Source organism: Callospermophilus lateralis, chromosome 1 (assembly GCF_048772815.1).
Source record: "Callospermophilus lateralis isolate mCalLat2 chromosome 1, mCalLat2.hap1, whole genome shotgun sequence".
Taxonomy (NCBI): domain Eukaryota; kingdom Metazoa; phylum Chordata; class Mammalia; order Rodentia; family Sciuridae; genus Callospermophilus; species Callospermophilus lateralis.
In genome coordinates this window covers 210,233,323-210,256,503 of record NC_135305.1, presented here as the reverse complement: position 1 = coordinate 210,256,503, position 23,181 = coordinate 210,233,323, and the positions used below count along the sequence as shown (strand labels likewise).

The window sequence follows — 23,181 nt, the reverse complement described above, 5'->3', positions numbered from 1 at the left end:
GGGCCAGGCCTGTGGAGTGTGCCTGGGTCCTGCCGCCTATATCCGAGCTGGAGAAATCTCTTTTAGAGTTTCCCTTTCTTTCTGTGTAAAACAGAGGACTCCCAGCAGGTGGTGGTGTTCCATGCCTGCAATCCCAGGAGGCTGAGGCAGGAGGATGCCTGCCTCAGCAGCTTAGCGAGGCCCTAAGCAACTCAGTGAGACCCTGTCTCAAAAAATAGAAAGGGCTGGGGACATGGCTCAGTGGTTAAGCACCCCTGGGTTCGATCCCCGGTTCCAAAAACAAAACGAAGACCACAGTCAGCACTCCCAGACCCCAGAGCTGATAAAGCCACAGCAATCCCGACAATGGGCTGTCACCCTGCAGTGCACAAGCAGGTCACTGGAAAAGAATTCAAAGACCCCAAAGAATGGGGATTTCTCTACCAGGCTTTCTCAATCTCGGCCCTAATGACATTTGGGGCTGGATTACTCAGCCTCAGGGCTGCCCTGTACCTCGTTGCCTGTTGAGCAGCAGCCCTGACTGGACCCACTAGATGCCAGTAGCCAACCCCCCACCCCCATCACTTCCCGTGTGGCCATTGAAAGGTCTCCAGAATTTGACAGTGGACACAACTGCCCCAGGTGAGAACCCCAAGTCTAGACCGAAGTTGGTTCACAAACCAGTGGGGAAAACCAAGGGGGCAGTTCCCTCCTTCCACTGGTCACATGAAGCACAGACTTGCACTTACAGTTTAGAATGCGAACAGTAAAGAGTTTGGGGTTGGGAAGCGTGAGGATTCAGCAGCTGGGGGCCAGACACTCAATACAGGGCCTGGTATTGAGTGGTACAGTGGGTGCTCAATTATTGCAGCTATAATCTCCTGCGGTGTCCATTGATCCCCACTCGATCTCGGCTGGACCTCCTCTTCCATTTCCAGGGCAGAAGCGCACTCCTTGATAACTGCCCTGCACTCAGCAATACTGGCCAAGCGGCCTCTGGAAAGCAGGGTGTGCGAGGGTGTGCGCATGTTCAGGAAGCCAGCCTGGAGTCCCTGGTGCTCCCAAGGTCACCCCCGAGGGGAGGCGCCTCAGGCCAGGCTGCAGATGGGAAAGCAGACTGGGGTAGCGGAGCAAAGAAAGCCCTGCCCTAAGGTCATCCAACACAAGTCCGGAGACTCCGATTGTCACTTCTTTTTATTGAGTTACAAGTTGAGATGTGCAGGTTTGGTGGCGCCAGCCCCTCTCCCAATCCCTCCCCCCTTGGGCCACAACAGCTCCCAGCGCCAAGGAATGAGGAGTGGGGTGGGGTCTCGGGCAAAGGGACCGGACCCACGAGGGTCCCTGCGGGGCTTGTGGGTCCCAGGATCAAGCACGGCTGACACGGAAGACAGAGCGGGGTGGGGGACCTGCCTCGGTGTGGCGTTGGGGAGGGGAAGAGGGCTTCTGTACAAGGTCATCCTCCGCGTGGGCCCTGGCCGCGGCCCGAAACACGGATGCAGAGAGCGGAAGGGTCTCGCTGCTCCCTCCGATGCCACGCCCCGCCCAGCCGGCCTGGGGGCGTCCCCCTGACTGACCCCGCCCACCGGAGCGAACGGCCCGCCCAGGTGGTCCGCGCGGCGGACGGCGCAGGCTCTGGCCTCTTCCTGCGGCTCTGCTCGCCAAGCGATGCCCCGCCGGCCCGGCGGCTACTTCTTCTCCTCTGGAGGCGCGGGCTGGGGCTCGGGCAGAGCCTTGGGCGAGGGTTCCGGCTCCCAGAGCAGGAACTCGTGGAGCAGCGTGTTGACCGTCTCTGGGCACTCCAGCATCACCATGTGGCTGCCTTCGTCGATAAGCTTCAGGAAGGCCAGGAGCAGGATCTGCAGGGATGCGGGGCTCAGGATGGGGGCGGTGAGGGGCCAGCTGCCTTGGGACTCCCCACCTCCATGCATGGCCCACACCAGAAAGTCCCTCCTGCAGTCTACCCTTCAACCCTTTAGTTCCACTCCAGAGGGAACTGGAGGATGCCCTGTCACCCTGTGGGAGCCCAACCAGATATTCATTCATTGAGATTTATTAAGTGCCTATGACCAGGGGAGGATTTCTCAATCTCAGCAGTCTGACATCTGGGGCTGGATCATTCTTTGCTGCGGAGTGCACGGTAGATGATATGCAGTTCCCTGTCTCCACCCACCAGATGCCCGGGAGTCTGCAGACATTTCCAAGTGTGACCTGGAGGCAAGGATCCTCCTTGGTTAAGAACCGCCCAGTTCAGAGCTATCCTAAGTACTAAGGGTTCCAGTATCTTTTCTTTGGAACCTCTAAAGACCCCCTGCCTCACCCCTTTCCCCAAAATTATATAAGCAACATTGATCTCTTCTTCAAATCCTCTGCCGTGAAGTCTGCTTACTGCAGGGGGAATGGGGCATAATTGTTACCTGTCTGGGGACCCATTTTCTAGGTTCTACCTTTGACTCTAGATCTGATGCTCCCAATTCCTTGGGGTCAGAACACACGCCAGAGCCCAGCCCAGACACAGACCCAGCCGACCTAGAAACTACACCCATTTAGAGGCCACCCTGGCCCGAAGCCACGCCCACACGGAGGCCACGCCCCGGGGCTGTGCACAGCCGGTTTCCAGGGGTGGCGGCCCTGGCACCCTGCTCCTACCTCCGCCATGCGCTGGTCTTCCTCCACTGGCACAAACTTGTCGTGCATGCCGTGGACAAGCAGGACAGGCACCGTGAGCTCAGCGTGGTAGACTTCGTCGCCCTCGGGCCAGTACTGGCCGCTCATCATGGCCCTTAGCACGAAGGACGACACGTTGAACGCGTTGCCTTCCTTCAGCAGCTGCTTCTCTTTGGCTCCTTGGCGGGCAAAGCCGGCCCTGGTGGTGGGAAGACATCGGTCTGAACCCCTGGCCAGCCAGCCCTCCACAGGGTGTCCCCCATGCCAGACCCAGCTGTTTAGCCTCCCTCCCCCCAACTCTGAGAGATGCCAGGGTCTGCCAGAGCCAAGAGCAGTGTCTCTAGGAAGGGGACACTCACTTGAGGAAGCTCCAGGCCAGGCAGGGCGACAAGCAATGCAGGACACACGTGGGCATATTGAAGATGGAGCAGATGCTGGGCTCCAGGGCGGTGGGGCCCCCGCCATTGATCATGATCACCTTGTGCACCAGGTCAGGGTACTCATGTGCCAGGAATGTGCAGAAGGACACCCTGCCCGGGCATGGAAGAGCAGTGGTCAGCAGAATCCAGTCACTAAGGGGGTAATGCCCTCTCTGCACCCCAGGGGCAGGCCCCTGAATCCCAAGACTCTTTCCCCTGGAGGCACAGGCACCTGCAGGATGGGGGGATGCCCCAGGATTACCAGATTGAGTTCTGAGGATCTTCCATTTTATTTTATATACACACATATACATATACATTTCTTCTCCTTTTTCTTCTTCTTCTTCTTTTTTTTTTTTTTTTTCCAGCACTGGGGATGGAGCCCAGGGTCTTGCACATGCTAGGCTCTGCCACTCAATTATCATCATCATCATTATTATTATTTGGTACTGGAGATTGAACCCAGCAGCGCTAACCACAGAGCCACATCCCCAGCCCTTTTTTGTATTTTCTTTAGAGACAGAAACTCACTAAGTTTCTTAGGGCCTCATTAAGTTGCTGAGGCTGGCTTTGAACTCACGATCCTCTTGCCTCAGCCTCCTTAGCTGCTGGGATGACAGTCCTGCGCAACCACACTCAGTACCCAGCCCAAGTTCTTAGTCACCATGACTCCCAAAGGGATAAGAATTACCGATTATCAAGTGTTAGAAAAGGAACCCGACTACACAAACACAGGTGGATGCCCAGAGGGGGACTAACCTCTCCCTTGGAGGATTTCTCCCGTGGCCTCTGGGCAACACACATTCTCCTGCCTAATGCCAGGTAGAAGGGCCTAGAGAGCCTCCAAACCTAGCTCCTCAGTGTCTTTATAGCAAGATATAGCCTGTGGGCTGGTCTCTTGTTTTTGTAAATCAAATTTATGATTTCAAAGATTTATATAAAAAAAAAAATTCATGGTGCCGAGGTTTGAACCTCATGTGCTAGGCACCCATCTATGGTAGTTTCTGTGAGTGTTCTCCCACTGAACCCCAGCCCCAGCCAGATTGGTAAATTTTTGTTGTTGTTGTTGTTTTATTGATACCAGGGATGGAACCCAGGGCATTTTTACCACTGAGCTATATCTGCAGCCCTTTTTATTTTTTCATTTTGAGGCAAGGTCTCATGAAGTTGCTGAGACTAGCCTTGAACTCATGATCCTCCTGCCTGAGCCTCCCAAGTCACTGGGATTACAGGTGTGTGCCGCAGTACCCAGCAGATTTGTAAAATATTTTGTTAATCAAATTTTACTGGAACATAGTCATGCCTGGCTGCTTTTGCACTGCATCTGTGGAGGTGTGATGTCCCAACAGAGACAAATAAAAATCAAAAATATTTACCACTGGGCCTTTTTAGAAAAAGTTTTCTGGGCTGAGCATGGTGACACATACCCATGGGGAGGCTGAGGCAGGAGGATCACAAATTCAAGACCAGCCTGGGCAACTAAGCAAGACCCTGGAAAATAAATAAATAAACAAGTTAATTAATTAATTTTACAGTGGTAGAATACTTCCCTCAAATGTGTGAAACCCTGCATCCCAGTCCTAGAACTTTAAAACAATGATAAAAACAAAGGAAAAAAAGAAGAAGAAAAAAAGAAAATACAGCAGCAGCTTGCTGATTCCTGCTAGGAAAAAAAATAAAGAAACAGGAGGAAGGTGGATGTTGCGCTTATGATTCACTGTGTGCCCTTAGGCAAGTTGCTTAACCTCTCCAAATTTCTGTCTGCAGTTCTATGAAATAGTAACTGTGATGACCTCAGCATTGTTATGGACTCACAGGAACTACCATAGATGGGTGCTCATTTAATTAGAGGAAACATTGTATCATAAGTATCAACTTTTTGAGATGTTATCATACAAACACATAAGAGTTATATACCTCCCGAGCTGGACACCTTTCTTCTGGATACTCATATAACTTATTTATTTTCATGTCTAATTGCATGGGATATAATCTCTACAAGAGTGGTTCCCCACCAGGCTGCCTGACTCATCTGATCTTTCTTTCTGGGTAAAGGGGAGAACTTGGCTCCTTGGCAGTGGTCAGAACCCCAGGGCTCAGAGTCTTCCATGAAGTGGGCTTTCAGTAAGCGCCAGATGGTATCCTCAGCCCTGCAGAGGAGAGTGATTTACAGCAAGCTGTGCCTTTGTAAACTGGATTTAAGGGAATCCAATTAGCCCTTCCTGACCGCAAGGGATCTCCAGAGCAGCCAGTGTTTGAAATTAGCTTAAGGCAGCATTCTGGGCTTGGAGCAATTCCGCCCACTTAGTGGACATCTGGCTAATCTGAAGACAGGTTAGATGGTCATGATCAACAACACTAAATGATGGTACTATGGGATTAGAGGCCAGGATGCTGCCAAACATCTTATAGTCCTCACCAAAAAGAATTACCTGGCCCAAATGTGAGTACTGGGATGAAGAAATCCTACTGTTAAAATAATGGGAGTGGGGGCTGGGGATGTAGCTCAGTTGGTGGAGGGCTTGCCTCGCACGCACAGGGCCCTGGGTTCAATCCCCAGCACCACACACACACACACACACACACACACACAAATAAATAAACAAACAAACAACAATGGGAGTGAGATAGAAGGCATAAGTTCAACTGTTCTGCAGCACAGTGGGGTGACCACGTTCACAGTAATCTATGTGAATATGTGTGTGTGTGTGTGTGTGTGCGTCTCATTGAGGCACTAGGCAACTCAATGAGACCCTGTCTCTCTCTCTCTCTCTCTCTCTCTCTCTCTCTCTCTCTCTCCTTCCTTCCTTGCTTCCTTTCCTGCAGAGATGAGGTGTTGCTGTTTGCCCAGGCTGGCCTCTAACTCCTAGGCTCAAGTGAATCTCCTGCCTCAGCCTCCTGATAGCTGGGACTACAGGTATGCTCCACCACACCTGGTTTGTTTTATGAATAACTAAAAAAGAGGAGCTTGAAGGTTCCAGTCACCAAGTAATGACAAGGAGATGGAAACATTCGTGATCCTGGGGCTGGGGCTGGGGCTCAGTGGTGGAGTGCTTGCCTCGCATGTGTGAGGCACTAGGTTCAATTCTCAGCACCACATATAAATAAATGAACAAAATAAAGGTCCATCAACATCTAAAAAACAATATTAAAAAACAACAACATTCTATTTGATCAGTACACACTGTATGCATCTATCAAACTATCATGTTGTGCCTCATAAATATGGACACATATTTCATGTTAATCAAAAAAAAAAAATATATATATATATAGGGGCTGGTATTGTGGCTCAGCGGTAGAGCTCACCTTGCACGGGCAGGACCCGGGTTCGATCCTCAGCACCACATAAAAATAAAGGCATTGTGTTGTGTCCATCTACAATATATATATATATATATATATATATATATATATATATATATTTTTTTTTTTTTTAATTTTTAAAGAAGGAAATGTTAATTACCCTGATTTGATTACTGCATGCTGCATACATGTATTGAATTATCACAGAGTACTCCATAAATTTGTACAATCAAAATAACAAAAACAATAAATGAGTCGGGCAAGGTCATACATGCTTGTAATCCCAGTGGCTTGGGAGGCTGAGACAAGAGAATCAAGAGTTCAAAGCCAGCCTCAGCAACTTCGAGGCACTAGGCAACTCAATGAGACCCTGTCTCTAAAGAAAATACAAAATAGGGCTGGGGATGTGGCTCAGTGGTTGAGTGCCCCTGAGTTCAATCCCCAGTACCAAAATAAAAATAAAATATAAATAAATAAATAAGGGCTGGGGCTATGCCTCAGTGGTAGAGCACTCGCCTAGCATGTGTGAGGCCCTGGGTTCAATCCTCAGCACCACATAAATAAATAAAAGAAAGGTATTGGGTCCATTTACAACTAAAGCAATATATATTTTAAAAAATGAATAAAGCAATGTAAACAGTAACAGTAGTGGTGGGAATTCCTGTTTGCTTCCGATTTTGTTTTTATTTTTGTTTTTGGACAGGCTCTGCTATTTTGCCCAGGTGGGCCTTGAACTCCAGATCCTCCTGGCTCGGCTTCCCACAGGGCTGGGATTACAGGTTTGTGCAAATGTATGTGCAGCTGCTTTTCATGAAAAAAAAAAAAAAAAATTTACTTTTTCTTTCTTTCTTCCTCCTTTCTTCCCAGTGCTGTGGATGGCATCCAGGGCCTCAGGCCTGCTGGGCAAGGGTTCTGCCCCTGAGCCACACCCCCCGGCCCAATAAGAATTTTCAAGGAGGGAAATTGGCATTTGGTAACTGGGTATTCAGGCCAACCCACAGCCCCATCCCATGCCAGGGGTGGCTTACCCATAGGAATGTCCAATGAGCACGTTTCGCTTCTTTGCATAGCGCTTGAAGATGGCTCGCATGTCCTCAGCCAGCGCATAGAAGGTGTAGGCTGCAGCTACCTGAGGCGCAGAGCTGGCCCCATGGCCAGCCAGGTCAGGTGCCACCACCTCATAGCCTAGGCGCACAAAGAAGTCCAGTTGCTCCTTCCAGATGGCCAGGGAGCCACCGACACCATGGATGAAAAACAGTACCACGTCCGCCTGGGCGCCCTTGCAGCTAGTGATGCGCTTCTCACAGTCAATGTGGATGGTCCTCTTCGGGCGTCTGGCTCGCCGCCTCCGCCCGCCGCTGCCACTACCCGCGCTGCCCGGGTTCGAGCGGCCATCGCTGCCTGCCGGATCGGCCAGCTCTACCTCCAGGGCGGCCGGTGGCTCCCCAGAGCCATTCTGCCCATGCAGGAGGTCAGCTCTCGGCGCCCGGCCCAGGTTCTCCACCAGCAAGCGCCCGCTGCGGTACACAGTGATCCGGCGCTGGCAGCGGACCAAGCCGGACCTGTCCCCCTGGGCAGCATCCAGAGGCGGTGGTGGAGGTGGAGTGGGAGCAAGGGCGGGTCCAGCGTGCTTCACCCGCAGCACACGGCCGGGTTTGACCTCCACAAAGGTGTAGCCATCGCTGGACTCGACGCTTTCCAGGGGCCCCACAGCGTTAGGGGGCGTGCCCAGTAGGCAGCAGAAGAAACCGTCGGTCACCCCGGTCAGCATGGTGTGTCCTGTGAGCGGGAGCCAGATCAGATGCCATCTAAGTGGGAGCCCTCCTACCCCAGGTCAACCAGACTGGGAGTCCCCTTCTAAGGTCCCTTGTGAGGGCAGGGTCACAAGACGTGGTGGTTGGCTAACTTCCAGGGCCTGGCTAGTGGTTCATCCCTGGGGAGTACATAGGGAAGGCGCTGAAGTCTGGTGTGGGGACTTCCCAGAGAAGGGGACATTGTGGTAAATGTGGCCCAGCCCTGAGGACACCCCTACCACCACCACCTCCAGTTTATACCAGTGAGGGCCCCTAAAGCCATTCATTCATTTATGCACATGTACTTTATATTAGCTCACCTATCCTGAGGGCTCCTGGGATATTTTATTATTATTATTTTTAAATAGATATATTTAGTTGTTGATGGACCTTTGTTTATTGGCTTATTTATATGTGGTGCTGGGAATGAACACAGTGGCTCACAGGTACAAGGCAAGCACTCTACCGCTGAGCTACAATTCCAGCCCCATCCTGGGGTATTTTAAAGGATGTAAATCCCCAGGGAGGCCACCTCCCAGGTCTCTGGCTCTGAATCCGACCACCAAAAGATGAGGCTCTCAGAAAGGGGACTGTGGATTGAGCCCCTGAGTTGGGCCTGTCTCAAAGAGCAGCAAGCTGAGGGCCATACACACTGGGAGGACACTGCTTTGTACCCCCTGCTTAGGACCCTGGGCTGGGGACGGGAGCACCACACAAGTCCCCAGGGGTGGCGATGAGGATAGGACCTAGTTGGGGGCCTCCAGGCCTCCATCCAGCTCCCAAGGCCACCTCCCCCCACCCCGTGTCCATAGCAACCACAGGCGGTTACATAACTCAAGGGGATACCCGCGCAGCGCACCCCCATTGTCTAAGGCCTGGAGATGGAACCAGCCCATCCTCTCTCCCCAGCCCGGGGGCCGCCGGGGTAACACACGCTGAAGATGGGCCCGCGACGGCCTGGGATCTGCTGGAAGGGAGGCAGGCAGCGCTCTCGGCCTCGAGGGGGGCCCTGAACCCGATTAAGGAAGGCAGCTCAAATGCGCCGCGCCAGCCCCCCTTCCCAGAGCCGGGCCCGGTCTCCGGGGTGCCCGTCATCCCTGTGGCGAGGTCGAGGCCACTGGGGCTCCGTGGCTTCCTAGGAGCCCGAACACGGGCTTTGTGGACACCCCCTTAGGAAGTGGAGGCCCCCGAAACCTCCATGACCCCCTCAGGCGTCCGCTCCCAGCTCACCTCATCGAGGGCTCCGGGGCGGGGCGGAGGGGTCCCGGGCAGAGAAGCCAGCGTCCGCCTGCGGGTGTCGTTTACATGGTGGCGCGGGGTCGGCCCGGCGCGTCTACGCCGGCGAGCGCGGGCCTGGGGCGGTCAGCGCAGGGGCATCCCGCGACCGCCCACCAAGCCGGCCATTTAAGCCCCTCCCCCAAGAGGGCGGGGCCTGCAGCAGACGGGCGGGAACTTCGCCCTATCGTAACTGCGAACTGACCTGGCCTAGATAGACGTCCAATCAGAGACTAAAATTCTGAGATGGGGCGGGCTCTGGGTCAACGGCCCCGCCCCTTTTAGGGGCTCTCGGAGGTCGTGCAAGGGATTGGGCCTAGACCGGGAGGGAGAAGGGGCTGTAGCCTCAAATCTGCGGGACTCCTGGGACTAGGCAGTCGAAGTCCTTTCTCAGAGAAGGGGTCTCTCCAGCCAGCTCCTGCCTCCGACTTGCCCTGTCCCCTCCAGAAGGAGCTCCCATGTCCCTCTCTGTGTTGACCTTTCTATTCTGGAAACAGAGACTCCCTGATCTTTGCAATTTTGTGTGGGGAAACTGAGACTCACGAAGAACACAAGTCAGGAGGAAAGCCAGGTTGGGATTTGAACCCAAGCCTGTGTGATTCCAAATCCTGGGAACTGTTAAAAACAGAAAATTTGGAGTCTTGAGTAATTAAGGAATTGGAATTTCACTATCAGCCAATTTAACCAATGACTGCAGATGGAACTGAGAAGGGACTGGTGGCAAGAGATAGACACCCCAGTTCCATGGTCAAGGCTGAGGCAAGATAGTCCACCAGGAGAGCCTGGATTCAGAGAAACCAGGGCTCAGGTTTAGCCTCTGCCCTTTGCTGATGTGTGATCTTGGACAAGTCAATTCCCTGAGCTTTCATTCACCTCTATATGATATTATTTTCATGAGTTTGCTATGCAGGTAAATGATTCATCATGTGCTTTGCATGCAGAGTAAGTGCTCAATACATTCTTGGCATTATTATTATAGTGGTGGTGATTTGTTAAAAGGGCTTCAGAGGACAAGGGGTTAATTGCTTCTTCTTGCTTGCCAGTCCTCACCCCCTGGAATCTGCTGTCAGAGCTGAATTAGATGCAGCCACCCACGCTTGCCCACTCAGGACTCTGCTGGGAGGCTACACAGTTTATTCATTAGCAAATGGTTCCCACAGTGTGTCGTGTCCCACCCACTGTCCCAAGCTGGGAGACTCTGTCTCAGGTCTGCTCAAGCCTGGCTCCTGAGAGGCCCCAGAGCTACGGGAGAGCCCTACTGGATCAGAGTTAGGCCACAGAGAAGGGACAGGGTTACAAGAATTTTTTTCCAATAAGACATCTATGTTTCATCCCTCCCCCCATACCAGGGATTGAACTCGGGGCACTTAACCACTGAGCCACATCCCCAGCCCTTTTTTGTATTTTATTTAGAGACAGGGTCTCACTGAGTTGCTTAGTGCCTTGCTAAATTGCTGAGGCTGGCTTTGAACTCAAAATCCTCCTGCCTCAGCCTCCCCAGCCACTGTGATTATAGGATTACAGCTGTTTACCACTGCACCCGGCCCTTGTGTATGTGTTTGTGTACTGGGGATTGAACCAGTATCAAAACTGAGCCGCATCCCCAGCCTTTTTATATTTAACTTATATTTTATTTAGAGACAGGGTCTCACTAAGTTGCTGAGACTGGCTTTGAACTTGCAATCCTTCTGACTCAGCTTCCAGAGTCACTGGGATTATGTCACCAGGCCTGGCCTCCACAGTTTTTATTGATGCATCGTAGTTGTACATAATGATGGAACTTGTTGTTACATATTCCTACATGTACACAATGTAACTATAATTTGACCAATATCACTCCCCAGCAGTTTCCTTCTCCCTTGCTGTCTCTCACCTCTTGGCCCCTTTCCTCTACTGATCTAGAAGAGGAATTTTAAAGGGTGGACAGGGACCAGGAAGAGAGGAAGGTGTGGCTGCGATTTAGGTTGTCTGTGGAGAAGGTTTTGCGTGCTGAAGGGCCATGATATTTTCCCTGGGACAATGGAGAGCGAAGGAGGGTGTGTGAGCATGTGAAGGATTCAGATCTGGGTCTCGGAAAAATTCCTCTAAGGCAAGCCAAGGGCAAGCTTGCAGCCCATTCGGTTTACTGAAAAGCTGAAACCTGGAGAGGAGCAGGGACTACCTCAAGGACACCCAGCCAGCTCGAACTCAGGCTCCTGGGCTCCCTTCCAAGAGGCGGGGACTTGGCTGTGGTCAGAGAAAAGCTGTCAGCCAGCTGTGTGCCATCTGCCTGGCCCTTGCTGGAAATGAAAAGACCAACCAGCAGCTTCCAGCAGCTGCCACCAGCTGCGCCACAGTCACCCTGGGGCACCCTCTGCCGGTAGACAGAGGGAACTACAATTCCCAGCGGACCTTGGGACGTGCCTTGTACGCACGCGCAGGTTGGGGAGTCGTCCTTCTGCCACCTGCTGGTCGATCGGAAAACTAAGCTCCCTGTAGGCACTACTTTGGTGCGCAGGCGTAGAACTGCAGGTCCAGGTGCGGACCGCGGCTGTGCAAAGTTGGGTGTAGGAGAAACTACATTTCCCATAAGTCTCCTTTCCCACCCCTTAGCCGCGTAGTTGTGGGCTCCGGAATCTTTGGCGGCTGGGACAGCGTGACCCGAATCTGGACATGGCTTTCTCCGCCGGATCCCTATTGGGCCCCGCCGGCAAGTCGGCGGCGCAGCTAGGTGGCAGGTGAGTCTTCAAGGGACACGTCTTCAAATCTGGGAATAAGGGCGGCCTCTGGGGCTGCCTCCAGAAGTTTATCGTCTCCAAGACTCGACAACGCTTTGCGCAGTCAGAATGCGCCTTTTCCAACTAGCGTCTGTCTCCGTACAGATCTGGAAGTCAAGGCTCAGAGAGGTTGTACGGTGCGCTGAGATCGCACAGCGCCTCCGCTGACCTTCCTTACTGCTTCTCTTGCCTCTACAGGTTGTTACAGCCCAGGATATGGTTGGGGTTCCCAGACTCTTGGGGCCTCCCTGTCTTGCAGCAGGCCCGTGGCAAGGCGCGCGGAAACGAGTATCAGCCAAGTAACATCAAACGCAAGCACAAGCACGGGTGGATCCGGCGCCTGAGCACGCCGGCCGGCGTTCAGGTCATCCTCCGTCGCATGCTCAAGGGCCGCAAGTCTCTGAGCCACTGAGGATCGTGACGCTGCTGGCAGGACTCCGGTTAAAGCATTTCCCTTGCCTAGGACCTCACCTCTCGCCTTTGCAGGGAGCTGGGGAGCAGAGAAGACTTGGGCATAAATGCTCCCCAAATCGTGGGGTTGGCTTAGGGGAAGAAGTTTGGGTGGGACTGAAAGTGGGGGAGTGGTAGTCAGCCTGGCCAAGTCTCTTTTTATGCTTTTAAAATACGAAGAATTTCGAACATTTGGTACAGTACACAGAACAGTATAAGGAACCGCTGTGTCCCCAGTACAAAGCTCCATCCGCCAGCCATCCACAACCGTCCTGTCCCCTCCTGTGTTACTTTGAAGCAGATCTCCGGCATCAGGTTATTCTGGGGATATTTCAGAATGTATCTCTCCAGGATAAGGGCTCTTTAAAATATAATTACAAAACTATAACCCCCCAGATTACCAGTAATTTGTAATTGTCAATAAATGTTAATTCCGATTTCCTTCTTGTTCTACTTGTCATAATTTACAATCTGGGAAGGCTGGTGAGAAGGAGAGGCGTTTCACATCCTCTACCTGCCCCTTGCGGATGGGCTGTGAGACCCTGGGTGAGGCTTTAGTCCTCAGGCTCCTTTGCTCTGTTGTTGTTGGAATAATAATACTTAATAGCGGCCACGTAGCAACCTTATTGAGCACTTTCTATATACTGGGTGCCCATTCCTTATTCAGTCTGTCTCTTGGGGAAAGTGAATTTACACCTAGGCAGGAGGATCAGGGCTGAGAGGGGGATTGTGAAGGCCATAGGAACCCAGAGCGGGCACCTGACTTGACTGACATTGGGAAGAATCAGTCAAGGAAGAACTACCAGGAGGGACTGGGTAGGGGTCACGACACGGGGCAGGTGAGGGAAGCCAGAAGGGCCCAGAATTTGGGACACTAGGGAGCCACATGAGGCATTAAAGCAAGAAAGTCTAGGTTGTCAATTAAAAAATAATTAAAGCAGCTAATGCGGGAGTCGTCTACCGAAACCCAAGGTTGAAACCACGGGGAAGAGGCTGAGAATGTTTTGGTCCTCACCTTGCGGGACCGTCGTGGGACCTCAAGGGACACTGTATGAAAAAGCGCAATATATCCGACGTGCGAAACCGAGAGTTGTGAACTACAACTCCCAAGAGGCTTCGCGAGTGCGGCATCCGCCTACTTCCGGATCTCATTTTCTACGCTTCCAAGTCCCGGGCGAGGCTGTGCTTTCTCGACCGAACTTGACTATGAAGGGAGGAGGCGTGGCAACCAATGGGCATGTGAGTTAGCCGAATCTGACCAATGGGAGCGCGCGCAAGGGCTATATCTTGGGGGCGGGGCCAGGGGGCCGACCAATGACGGGGCTCAGTGGCGCCATCAGTGTACGCTGTGCCGTGGCTGGAAGTTGCTGTGCGGCGGCTGCTAAGAAGGCGGCTGTGGCGGTGGCGGCGGCGGCGGTGGCGGCGGCGGTGGCGGCTGAGGCGGCTGAGGTGGCGACGGAGGAAACAAGATGGTGAGGACGGCCGCCGGGCCCGTACTTCCCTTACCCTCAACAAAATGGTGCCGCGGGACCACCCACTCCTCTATCCCCCTAAGGCCTCTCACCACTCAGCCCGGCCCCCTCAGCCCCGCCCCACTCTCCTCGCTGACCTGTGACCTTCGACCCCTCAGACCCTTTCTTGAGCTTTCTTTTGACCCCGCTCCAGCTCCTTCCCCGACCCCTGACCCTGTGTAGGCTTCCAGGCCCTGACAACTCATTCATTTCCGGGTCGCGGCTCCCCCCGGAAATCGCTTGGAATGGGGTGGGGTCTCCTGAGACCCCATCTCGGGCCTCTTCCTCCGCTCAGCGGGCCTGGGCTTCTCTGATTTAGGAGGGTTTGGAAGGCCGGTCCGGGCGTCGGGGCGGGGGAGGGGGCTTGACACCGCAGACTTTGCAGGGCTTTGTCGCCAAAGGAAGTGCGACACTCGCCGATTGCCTGGGTTCCCCGGGGCCCTAACCCCTCCCCCACCAATCTGGGCCTCCTCTTGTCCCCAAGAGAGAGCAATTCCGTCTCTCCCACCCTCCGAGCCTCTGCCTGTTAAATGAGGATGTTGGTAGTCCAGACTTCATAGGATTGTGGTAGTTTAGGGAACTGACGTGGTAAAGTGCTTAGGACAGGGAACATTCAACAGATGAGCTGGGTGACTTGGGGCTGGTGACATCCTCTCCTAACTCTCCTTTCATCTTGAAGTGGGGGTAATCCTAACTGGCTGTTGGGAGGTTAATATTCCCTTTCCCATTCCCACATCCTGGGGTGTGGGGCTGGTGGTTTTTTGGGTTTGATCTGTAAAGTGGGATGGTGACCCCTCCGCTCCCTTGGCATCCTCACAACTGGCAGGGGCAGTGGAAGATTTGATCAAGCTGAGTTAGGGCCCCGTTGCCCCTGAGGGAGAATCCCAGCCCACAGCTGTCAGCCTTTGGGAAGCAGTAGAGGAGGGCAGAGGAAGCGCCCCAGGGAGAAAGGTAGGGCCCACTGTGTGGGTCCCCAAGTCTGGGTGTTATCATTGATTTCTTACTGCAGTGTGTCCCCAACCTGGTCATAAGAGGATTCTGTTGGCTCTGCCTCCAGAACACAACCTGAATCCATCTGTGGCCTGTCCAGGTACTGCCACCTCTGGCGTGGATGCCTGCCCCAGCCCCCTCCCTAGTCTCCTTGCCTCTCTCCCATCCACTCGGTTGTTGAAATTTTTGAAGATGTAAGTCAGATTGTATCACTTTCTAAATTATGAAATGCTCCTGTTGTAACCCTGTTGGTTGTGACCCAGCTCCTGCCCTCCACCTTCAGGGTCTCTGCCCACCTCTGTGACCTCATCTCCACCCTCTTCACCCCTTCCCTCTGCCAGCTTCATCCACACAGGCCTTGTTTGTGCTTCCCATGCTCTGAGTTCCACACCCCCAGGGCCTTTGCACCTGCTGATTCTGCCTGTAGTACTTTCCCTACTGTGAGCATCTCTTCTTCAGATCCCCTCCTTACATCTGGAGGTACCATCTTTTCTCCTCTTGCTTTGTTGGGTCATTAGTGGGCTGTCCACAAAGGGACAGGACTGCTGGTGTTTGGTAAATGTTTGCTGAGGTAATGGGTGGCTTCAGGGCTTCTGGCTGCAGGTGGACTTCTCCCCTGTCTTCAGACCTTGTTTTCCAGCTTAGCTGAAGGAAGTAGGTCCCCTCCCCATCTTCATTCATTTATTCAGCATGAGTGAGCGGGTGTCAGCAGCTGCCTGGAGGGAGCACTGTGCAGAGGCTGCATCAGTGTTGTCTTATTGAGAGTCTGAATTACCTTGGGAAGTGGCCCTGTGTGCAGTGCCCCGTTCTGTGGGGGAGGTGTGAAGCTGTGAGGTGTTCGCCCCAAGTCACACAGCGAAGGAGGTGCTGAGCAGGATTGAGGGGAGGATTTGAGTCTATGCTTGTCAGCCTTGTCCCCTGTGAGCCCTGCAGGGACCTCAGGTTGAGGTAGCCTGCCCTGCCCAGTGCCCTCAGCCAGGGTAGTGGATGTGTTGGGCGATCCTACTGGGGTGGAAGCAGGTTTCTGGGAGAGGCTCCCTAGGTGTGGGGACAGCATCAGGGTAGGAGAGGTTAGAGCTGATGGGGGAGGGCAGCAGTGTGGATGGAGAGGCCCTCCTGAGGGGTGGTGGATGGTGTGCAGTGGGAAGATAAAGAGGGCCCAGTGGGCCAGGGCTGTGGAGAGTCTCGAGCAGAGCAGGGACAGGGCCCCTTCCTATATAATACCTCTGGACAGTCCACTCCAGTCCCCCAGATGAACCAAGCCTCTGTCCACCCTCCCCCGTCCTATCTTTGCACAGTGCCCTGAAGGCACCCTTACCTCCACTTTCCACTCACTGCGATTTTGTGATCCTTGTGTCCCCTATGCAGTAGGACCTCCCTAAGACCAGGAACAGGGCTTCAAGGCTCACCTCAGTGTCTTGGTGCCCCAACTTGGGGTCTGCCATATAGTGAGGGCTAAGAAAACCTTGCTGGCTTGGTGCAGTGGCTTGGGAGGCTGAGGCAGGAGGATTACAAGTTAAAAGCCAGCCTCAGCAATTTAGCAAGATCCTGCTTCCAAATAAAATATAAAAGGAGTCGGGATGTGGCTCAGGGGTACAGTGCCCCTGGGTTCAATCCCTGGTACTAAAAAATAAAAGGAAACCTTGCCACCTGTATGACTCTGGCTCCTCAGTCTGAGATTAAGCTGGAGCAAGGGGCCAAGGATGGGTCGAGGCAGGTTTGAGGGACTGTGAGTTGTCCCTGGGAGCAGCTGTGAATGCTGTCGTAGGCAGAGGGGGACACCTGACAGCCTCCCGGGTTGGCCCATGCTGCTTACATCTCACTGGGACCAGCAGAGGAGGGGCTGGCCTGTAGGGAAAGGGACACTAGTCCTCTTGTCTGCTGCAGAGGATGATCCGAAGTCACTTAAATGGCTATTTCCTCCAGGGCTACTTCCTCCAGGGCAGCTCTCTGGGGCTTCAAGAATGGGGCTGGACCCTAAGGGTACCAGGTCCTGCAGCCCTGGAGTCTGCCGGATCTCAAGCCATTGGTTTATTAGACCTGTCATGTAATGGCAGGGGCATGGCCTGTGAGACTGGGCATACCTAAGACTAGGTGACCTCAGATGAGTCACACCAGTGACGACCTTACCTCAGTCTCCTGTCTTGAGGATGGGGAGCTGCCACCACCTGCTTGGCTGGGTCACACCTGTGAGTGCTGTTGGGGATATGACATTTGGGAAGACCCTGGCTCAGGGCAGGATGTGTGGGGAACCCACACCAGATGTACCCCTTGCCAACGTCCCACCTCATGCTTGACCAACAGAGACTTTGGGAAAGTGAGTGGATTTAGCCACACAGGCCTAAAACCTTGGGTGGCCCAGCCATATCCCCCAGGCAGCTGTGGGAGGACGGTCTGCTCCCTGTGAGGCTGAGGCCCTCCTGGTGCAGGGCTCAGGCTCCTCCAGGGAGAGGCAGGCATTTTCCCCCTAGGACTAGCTCTGCAGGCTTTGATCAGCCTCAGGGTGGGGACTCCAGAAGAGTCCCTGAGCTGACCGTCACACACCTGCTTAGCTCAGTCCACATGGGGCTTCTTTTTTCCTTTTTCTTTTTGTGTGTGAATGGATTTTTTTTTCCTTTTTGTGATATTGTGGATTGAATTCAGGGATGCTTTGTTACTTAGCTACATTCCCGACCTTTTTTATTTTTTAATTGAGACAGAGTCTTGCTAAGTTGCCCAGGCCAGCCTTGAACTTGCACTCCTCCTGCCTCAGCTTCTGAGTCACTGGGATTATAGGCATGTGCCACTATGCCCAGCCCACATGGAACTTTCTAGAAAGTGGAGCCAGCTTTAAAACCTGGATGAAGACTGACTGGTGTGTGACTCTGTGGTAGAGCACTTGCTGAGTACACAAGAGGCCCCGGATTCCATCCTCAGCACCACAAAAAAAAAAAAAAAAAAAAAAAAAAAAAAGAAAAGGAAAGAAAAAAAAGGAAGAAAACCAAAATAAAATAAACCTAGATGTTTGGGGCCAGAATGCAGCTCAGTAGCAGAGTGTTTGTCTCGCATGTGTGAAGCCCTGGGTTTCATCCCCAGCACTGAAGAAGAAGAAAAAAGAGATAACACATATACAAACTTGGATTTTTAGGATGTTGGAAATGTGGCGAGCCCTGGACTCCCATTCCTGAGTAATTGCAGCCCCTTCTCCCAGTCTCTGTTCCCACCCCCCATGTGTTGTCACACTGACCCTGCGGTTTCTTGAGATCAGCAGATGTTCCTCTGTCCTCCGTCTCTGCCCAGGGCGGGTCGTGGAAACAGGGCCTGGAGGCTCAGCATGCAGAAGTTTAACACGCTACTAAGCACAGTGCCGCCCAGGCGGGCCATAGCTATCTCCTCGGCCAAGGTGTTTGGGGCCTGGGTTTGACTCCTCTGTTGCTCACACAGTGCAACTTTAAACTAGCGGCCTGTTCTTTCCCAGCCTCAGTCTCCCGCCTTTTGCCTGGGTGTGGGGCTGTTGTGACCTTTGGTAGGTAGCTTGGGGGTGCACTCTGCAAACCCTGAGAAGCAAAGAAAAGTAGAAAGAAAAGACCAGAAGTCACTGGAAGCCCTTCTCAGACGCATAGTAAGGGACCTTGCAGACTTCTCCACTGTTACTGATTCTCACTCTCTATCTTCTGACTGTTTTCTAGGCAGATTTTTTGAAAGGATTACCTGTCTACAACAAAAGCAATTTTAGTCGATTTCATGCCGACTCCGTGTGCAAAGCTTCGGTGAGTGTGTGTTCTGGGGGCTGGAGTCCTTGGGGACTGGGGGTAGCATGTGTCCCCAGTAGTGGTCTTGGTGGGGACAGGCTGATCTTTAAGGCCAGTTCCACCCCATATTCTTTATTTTTATTTAAAATTTTTTTTAGATGTTGATGGACCGTTATTTTATTCATTTTACTTATATGTGGTGCTGAGCATCGAACCCAGTGCCTCTCGTGTGCTAGGCAAGCACTCTACCTCTGAGCCCCAACCCCAGCCCTCTACCCCATATTCTTTTTTTTTTTTTTTAATCTTTATTTTATTTACTTACATTTATGTGGTGCTGAGGATTAAACCCAGGGCCTCACACATGCGAGGCAGGTGATCTACCACTGAGCCATAACCCCAGCCCAACACCCCATAGTCTTGAGTGTCTTTCCCTCTTTATTCAAGGGTAGGTGCTGATTGGGGCTGGGGAGGGAGCAGGGACCCCAGGCCCATGTGCTCCTAACCTACCTTTTCCCAATCATCCTGCAGAATCGACGTCCCTCTGTTTACCTGCCTACTCGGGAGTACCCATCAGAACAGAGTAAGTAGCATCTGCTGGTGTGGCCTGTCCGGCTCCTGGGGGTGGTTCAGAGGCCCAGCCCAGCCCAGAGAGCAGGGGGCAGGGGGCAGGGAGCAAAGACTAGGGAACAGGGGGTAGAAACCGGGGAGCAGGGGCAGGCGGCAGGGCACAGAGGTGGCTTGCAGTCAAGTTCCCAGTCAGGGTCATGTGGGGAAGGGTCCTAAAGAAAGACCAGGAGGCGGTCTGGGGACTCCGGGCTGGAGGTGTGCATGTGGCTGTCTGCTCACTCCTGACCTCGGGAGCTGCGGGAGACCTGCTTTTTCTGGGTGCCTCCTGATCTCCACACACTGGCGTCCAGGGCTCCTGAGACTCTGAGCTGACCCCCTCTTCCTGGCGTGGCCTTTCCCCTTGGATCAGGCCTGGTGTTGCCTTTTGCCTCCACATCAGGGACTTAGTGAGAATGCAGACTCCAAGACAAGTACTATGAGACAGGTGATAGCAAAGAGCGTTTGGGGTTGGGGAGGGGACCTGGAAGATGGCTCTGCAGAGCGGGAGGATGTGGTGGTGCTGTTGTATGTTTATTTTAACTGTTAAAAAGGCACCCGTCTACCTGGACCCTGCAGGGTACAAGTGACTTGTGGTCACCAGATACAACTATGTAGGTTTGTGCTTATGGTCCACCTGGGAGGAAGCAGGGATGTGAGCCTGTCCCCCACCCCAGGACGGAACCCTGCATAAGGCAGCAGGGACCCTGAGGGAGCAATCAGCTCAGGCCCCTGGTGGTGGCTGTGTGCTCAGAAGTGAAGCCACTGGGCTTTCTGAGGTCACCTCCTAAATTGTGGGTCCTGACTTTGAGCCCCAGAAAGACCACCGAGGGCCGAATAGGCCAGATGGTTAGGGAGGGGTGAAGAGCACCCATCTAAGGTCAGGGTGCCTCTGCGTCTTCTGCCACCATCTCTGTCTTTCTTTTTAGTCATTGTGACAGAAAAGACAAACATCCTTCTGCGCTACTTACATCAGCAATGGGACAAAAAGGTAAAGGATGAGGGGGTCGGGTGCTGGGAGTGGGGTGGGGCAGACATGCCTCCTAGCAGGGCCTCTTGAGTGAGGGAGTGAGTGGGCGTTTGGGGGCCTTGAGGGTCCAGTTGGAGTTTTCTGGGTGATCGAGGAGAGGGGGAGCCGGTCAGTGGCGGGAACGCTGTGCGGTGGCCCAGGTTCTGGTATGGGAAGGCGGGCCGCCGAGGCCTGGCTTCCCAGGCCCCTGTTAGTTAGACTTTCCAGGTGGGCCCTAGAATGTTTTGTTCTCACACCGCCTGGCGAGTGCTCTACCACTGAGCCACACCCCCTCGGCCGTCTGTCACTGAGCTACAGCCCTAGTTTGTCCCCCACCATTACTCTTACCGAGAAAGAGTCTCACCAAGTTGCCCTGGCTGGCTTTGAACTTGCCATCCTCTTCCATTGCTGGGATTACAGGCATGTGCCACCATGCCTTAGAATGTTTTTTTTTTTTTTTTTTGGCACTGGGGATTGAATTTGGGGTACTTAACCACTAAGCCACATCCCCGGCCTTTTTATATATTGAGACAGAGCCTTGCCAAGTTGCCGAGGCTGGCTCAGAAGAGGCTAGTGATCTTCCTGCCTCAGCCTCCCGAGTTGCTGGAATTATAGGCATAAGCCACCACATCTGGCTGTAGAATCTTTTTTTTTTTTAAATGGTGAAATTTACACAAGATTAAAACTCCAGGCAATGCAAGAGGGGATAAATGTGGAAAGATTTGTTTCCCAGCTGGGACAGTGATGAGCACTTGTGAATAAAAGTCACTTCCCTCAACTTCTGGCATCCTGACCTCTTCCCAGAAGCCACTTTTTGTACATTTGGGACTCTCTTTCTTTCTTTCTTGATAGAAATTTTCATATGTTATTCAGTAATGTGGTTTTTCACTTAATATTGAATATCAGACTGAGGTTGGACGGGACTCCAAGTGAGCACTCTGAAAATCCAGGGTGCCTGACCCACTGCTTCCATCCCCCTCCCCAGCTGCACAGGCTTTGAGTGCCACCAACCAGGAAGGACACGACCTATACCATCTGCTGTCCTCTTTTCTGGGGATACAGGGCCCCCCTGCGGCTCCCAGGTGCCCTTTTGCCCTTGGCTCCGTGGGTGCTCCTCTGAGTGTTTGAGAAACAGGATGTGGGGGGTCATGGGAAAGGTCGTGGTGACTCTCCCCACGAGGTACCCAGGAAACCCCTGCCTGTCACCTGCCATGGGTCCCAGAGGACACTCAGGACAGGGCTTAGTGGGGCAGGTCCCAGTGGCAGAAAGTGCTGCCCAGCCTGGGGCCCCGAGTCACATTTCCCTGCTCCAGGGCTGGCTTCTGACACCACTGAAGGGCCAGGGCTGGCACTGGGATGCCAGGAGCTCACAGCCTGTCCTTCCCTTGCCCCCAGAATGCCGCCAAGAAGAGAGAGCAGGAGCAGGTGGAGCTGGAGGGCGAGAGCTCGGCACCACCCCGCAAGGTGGCGCGGACCGACAGCCCCGACATGCACGAGGACACTTAAGACTCGCGATCCCCCACAGGCGCCTCCTGTTGTGTCTGCTCCTTGGTCGCCCGCCCACCGTGTGTAAGCGCCCTGCCCGCCCGCCTTCCCCGCCGGCCACCCACACCCCGCCGTCCACACCACTTCCAACCTCATAGGAGCCGATGTATTTATTTTCCTTGAGTTTTTATTTATGCTGTAACATGTATCAAGCGTTGGTTAAAGGGGACGTCAGACCCAGTAGTGTGATGTCGATAGATGCTTTTTAAAAAATATTGTTTTTCACCCTTCCCCTGTCCAGGTCCCCCGTCCTGAGAAACTATGTCTCTAGGGTGTAGAGCCAGGGGGTTCTGTGGCTGGGTGGGAGGGATGGGGGCCAGGGCCCTAGGCCTGGCTCTCCCGGACAGCTGAGCAGCCTTCTCCCTCCCTGCTGACCAGTCCAGGCCTCCGAGACTCACCTGGTCTCCACTGCCACAGGAGGTAGCCATGCCCAGACCTCCCTGTGAGCAGGCGGGCAGGGGAGAAGTCGCCCTACTGGATCTTCCTCTTAAGTCATTTTATCATGGACTAGAGCGCTCCGTGTCCTCCCCAATAAAAGGATCTTTCCTACTCGACCTCGAGTCTTTGCTCCACACTCCTCGCCCCTGGAGGACGGAGCCCCTGAGAGTCATCCTGTCATCACCAAGAGGAGAAGAGGGGCCCCTTGTGCTGGGGCCCCAGGGACCAGCCACATCCTCTCGTGAGCCTGCTGCAGCCGCCATGCTCAAGGCCAAGACCTACTCGGACCAACCCCTCTGCCTCACCTGTCAAGGTGTCCTCGGGGACCAGGTCATCTCTGAGAGACAGTCTATGGTGCCAAAAGTGGAGCTGGGGTCAGCTCACATCCAGGACACTACCATGCAGGGCCCTATGCCCACCGTCCACTGTGGAGATGGCCCAGTCTTGCCTGGGCCTGGGCTCTGAGGGCCTCTGGTGACATCAGAATGACATTTAGCAGGTGTTGCCAACCCAGGTAGCCTGGCCTCATGGGACCCCAAGTCAGATAGGAGTTCTAGTCAGTGTGCTTCCTGGCCTCTCCAGGGGGTCCCTTCACCAGCTGGGCTGGGATTGGGACTGAGCTTGGACACGCAGAGGGTGGTTTGGGCTCTGGGTAGAAGTTCGCCTCCCTGAGCATTTGGCCTGGGCGTCTGCTCCTTCTACCCCCGCTGCC

The 23,181-nt window shown here is 53.6% G+C and overlaps 3 protein-coding genes across 3 annotated transcripts; 2 read left to right on the top strand and 1 right to left on the bottom strand.

Annotated features, from left to right (window-relative positions):
* Positions 1-1,477: 1,477 nt before the first annotated feature.
* Positions 1,478-9,569, bottom strand: Abhd8 (abhydrolase domain containing 8). The gene is made up of 5 exons (XM_076870574.2): positions 9,392-9,569; positions 7,397-8,147; positions 3,003-3,173; positions 2,626-2,842; positions 1,478-1,835 (listed from the first exon to the last, which is right to left on the bottom strand). Exons 2-5 carry the CDS (start codon positions 8,137-8,139, stop codon positions 1,665-1,667), a joined length of 1,302 nt encoding a protein of 433 aa, XP_076726689.1. The 5' UTR covers positions 8,140-8,147; positions 9,392-9,569; the 3' UTR covers positions 1,478-1,664.
* Positions 9,570-11,997: 2,428 nt separating this feature from the next.
* Positions 11,998-13,083, top strand: Mrpl34 (mitochondrial ribosomal protein L34). The gene is made up of 2 exons (XM_076870561.2): positions 11,998-12,153; positions 12,391-13,083. Exons 1-2 carry the CDS (start codon positions 12,089-12,091, stop codon positions 12,602-12,604), a joined length of 279 nt encoding a protein of 92 aa, XP_076726676.1. The 5' UTR covers positions 11,998-12,088; the 3' UTR covers positions 12,605-13,083.
* Positions 13,084-14,011: 928 nt separating this feature from the next.
* Positions 14,012-22,092, top strand: Dda1 (DET1 and DDB1 associated 1). Its single transcript, XM_076846374.2, has 5 exons — positions 14,012-14,114; positions 18,812-18,892; positions 19,403-19,454; positions 20,407-20,468; positions 21,882-22,092. Exons 1-5 carry the CDS (start codon positions 14,112-14,114, stop codon positions 21,990-21,992), a joined length of 309 nt encoding a protein of 102 aa, XP_076702489.1. The 5' UTR covers positions 14,012-14,111; the 3' UTR covers positions 21,993-22,092.
* The last annotated feature ends 1,089 nt before the right edge of the window (positions 22,093-23,181 follow it).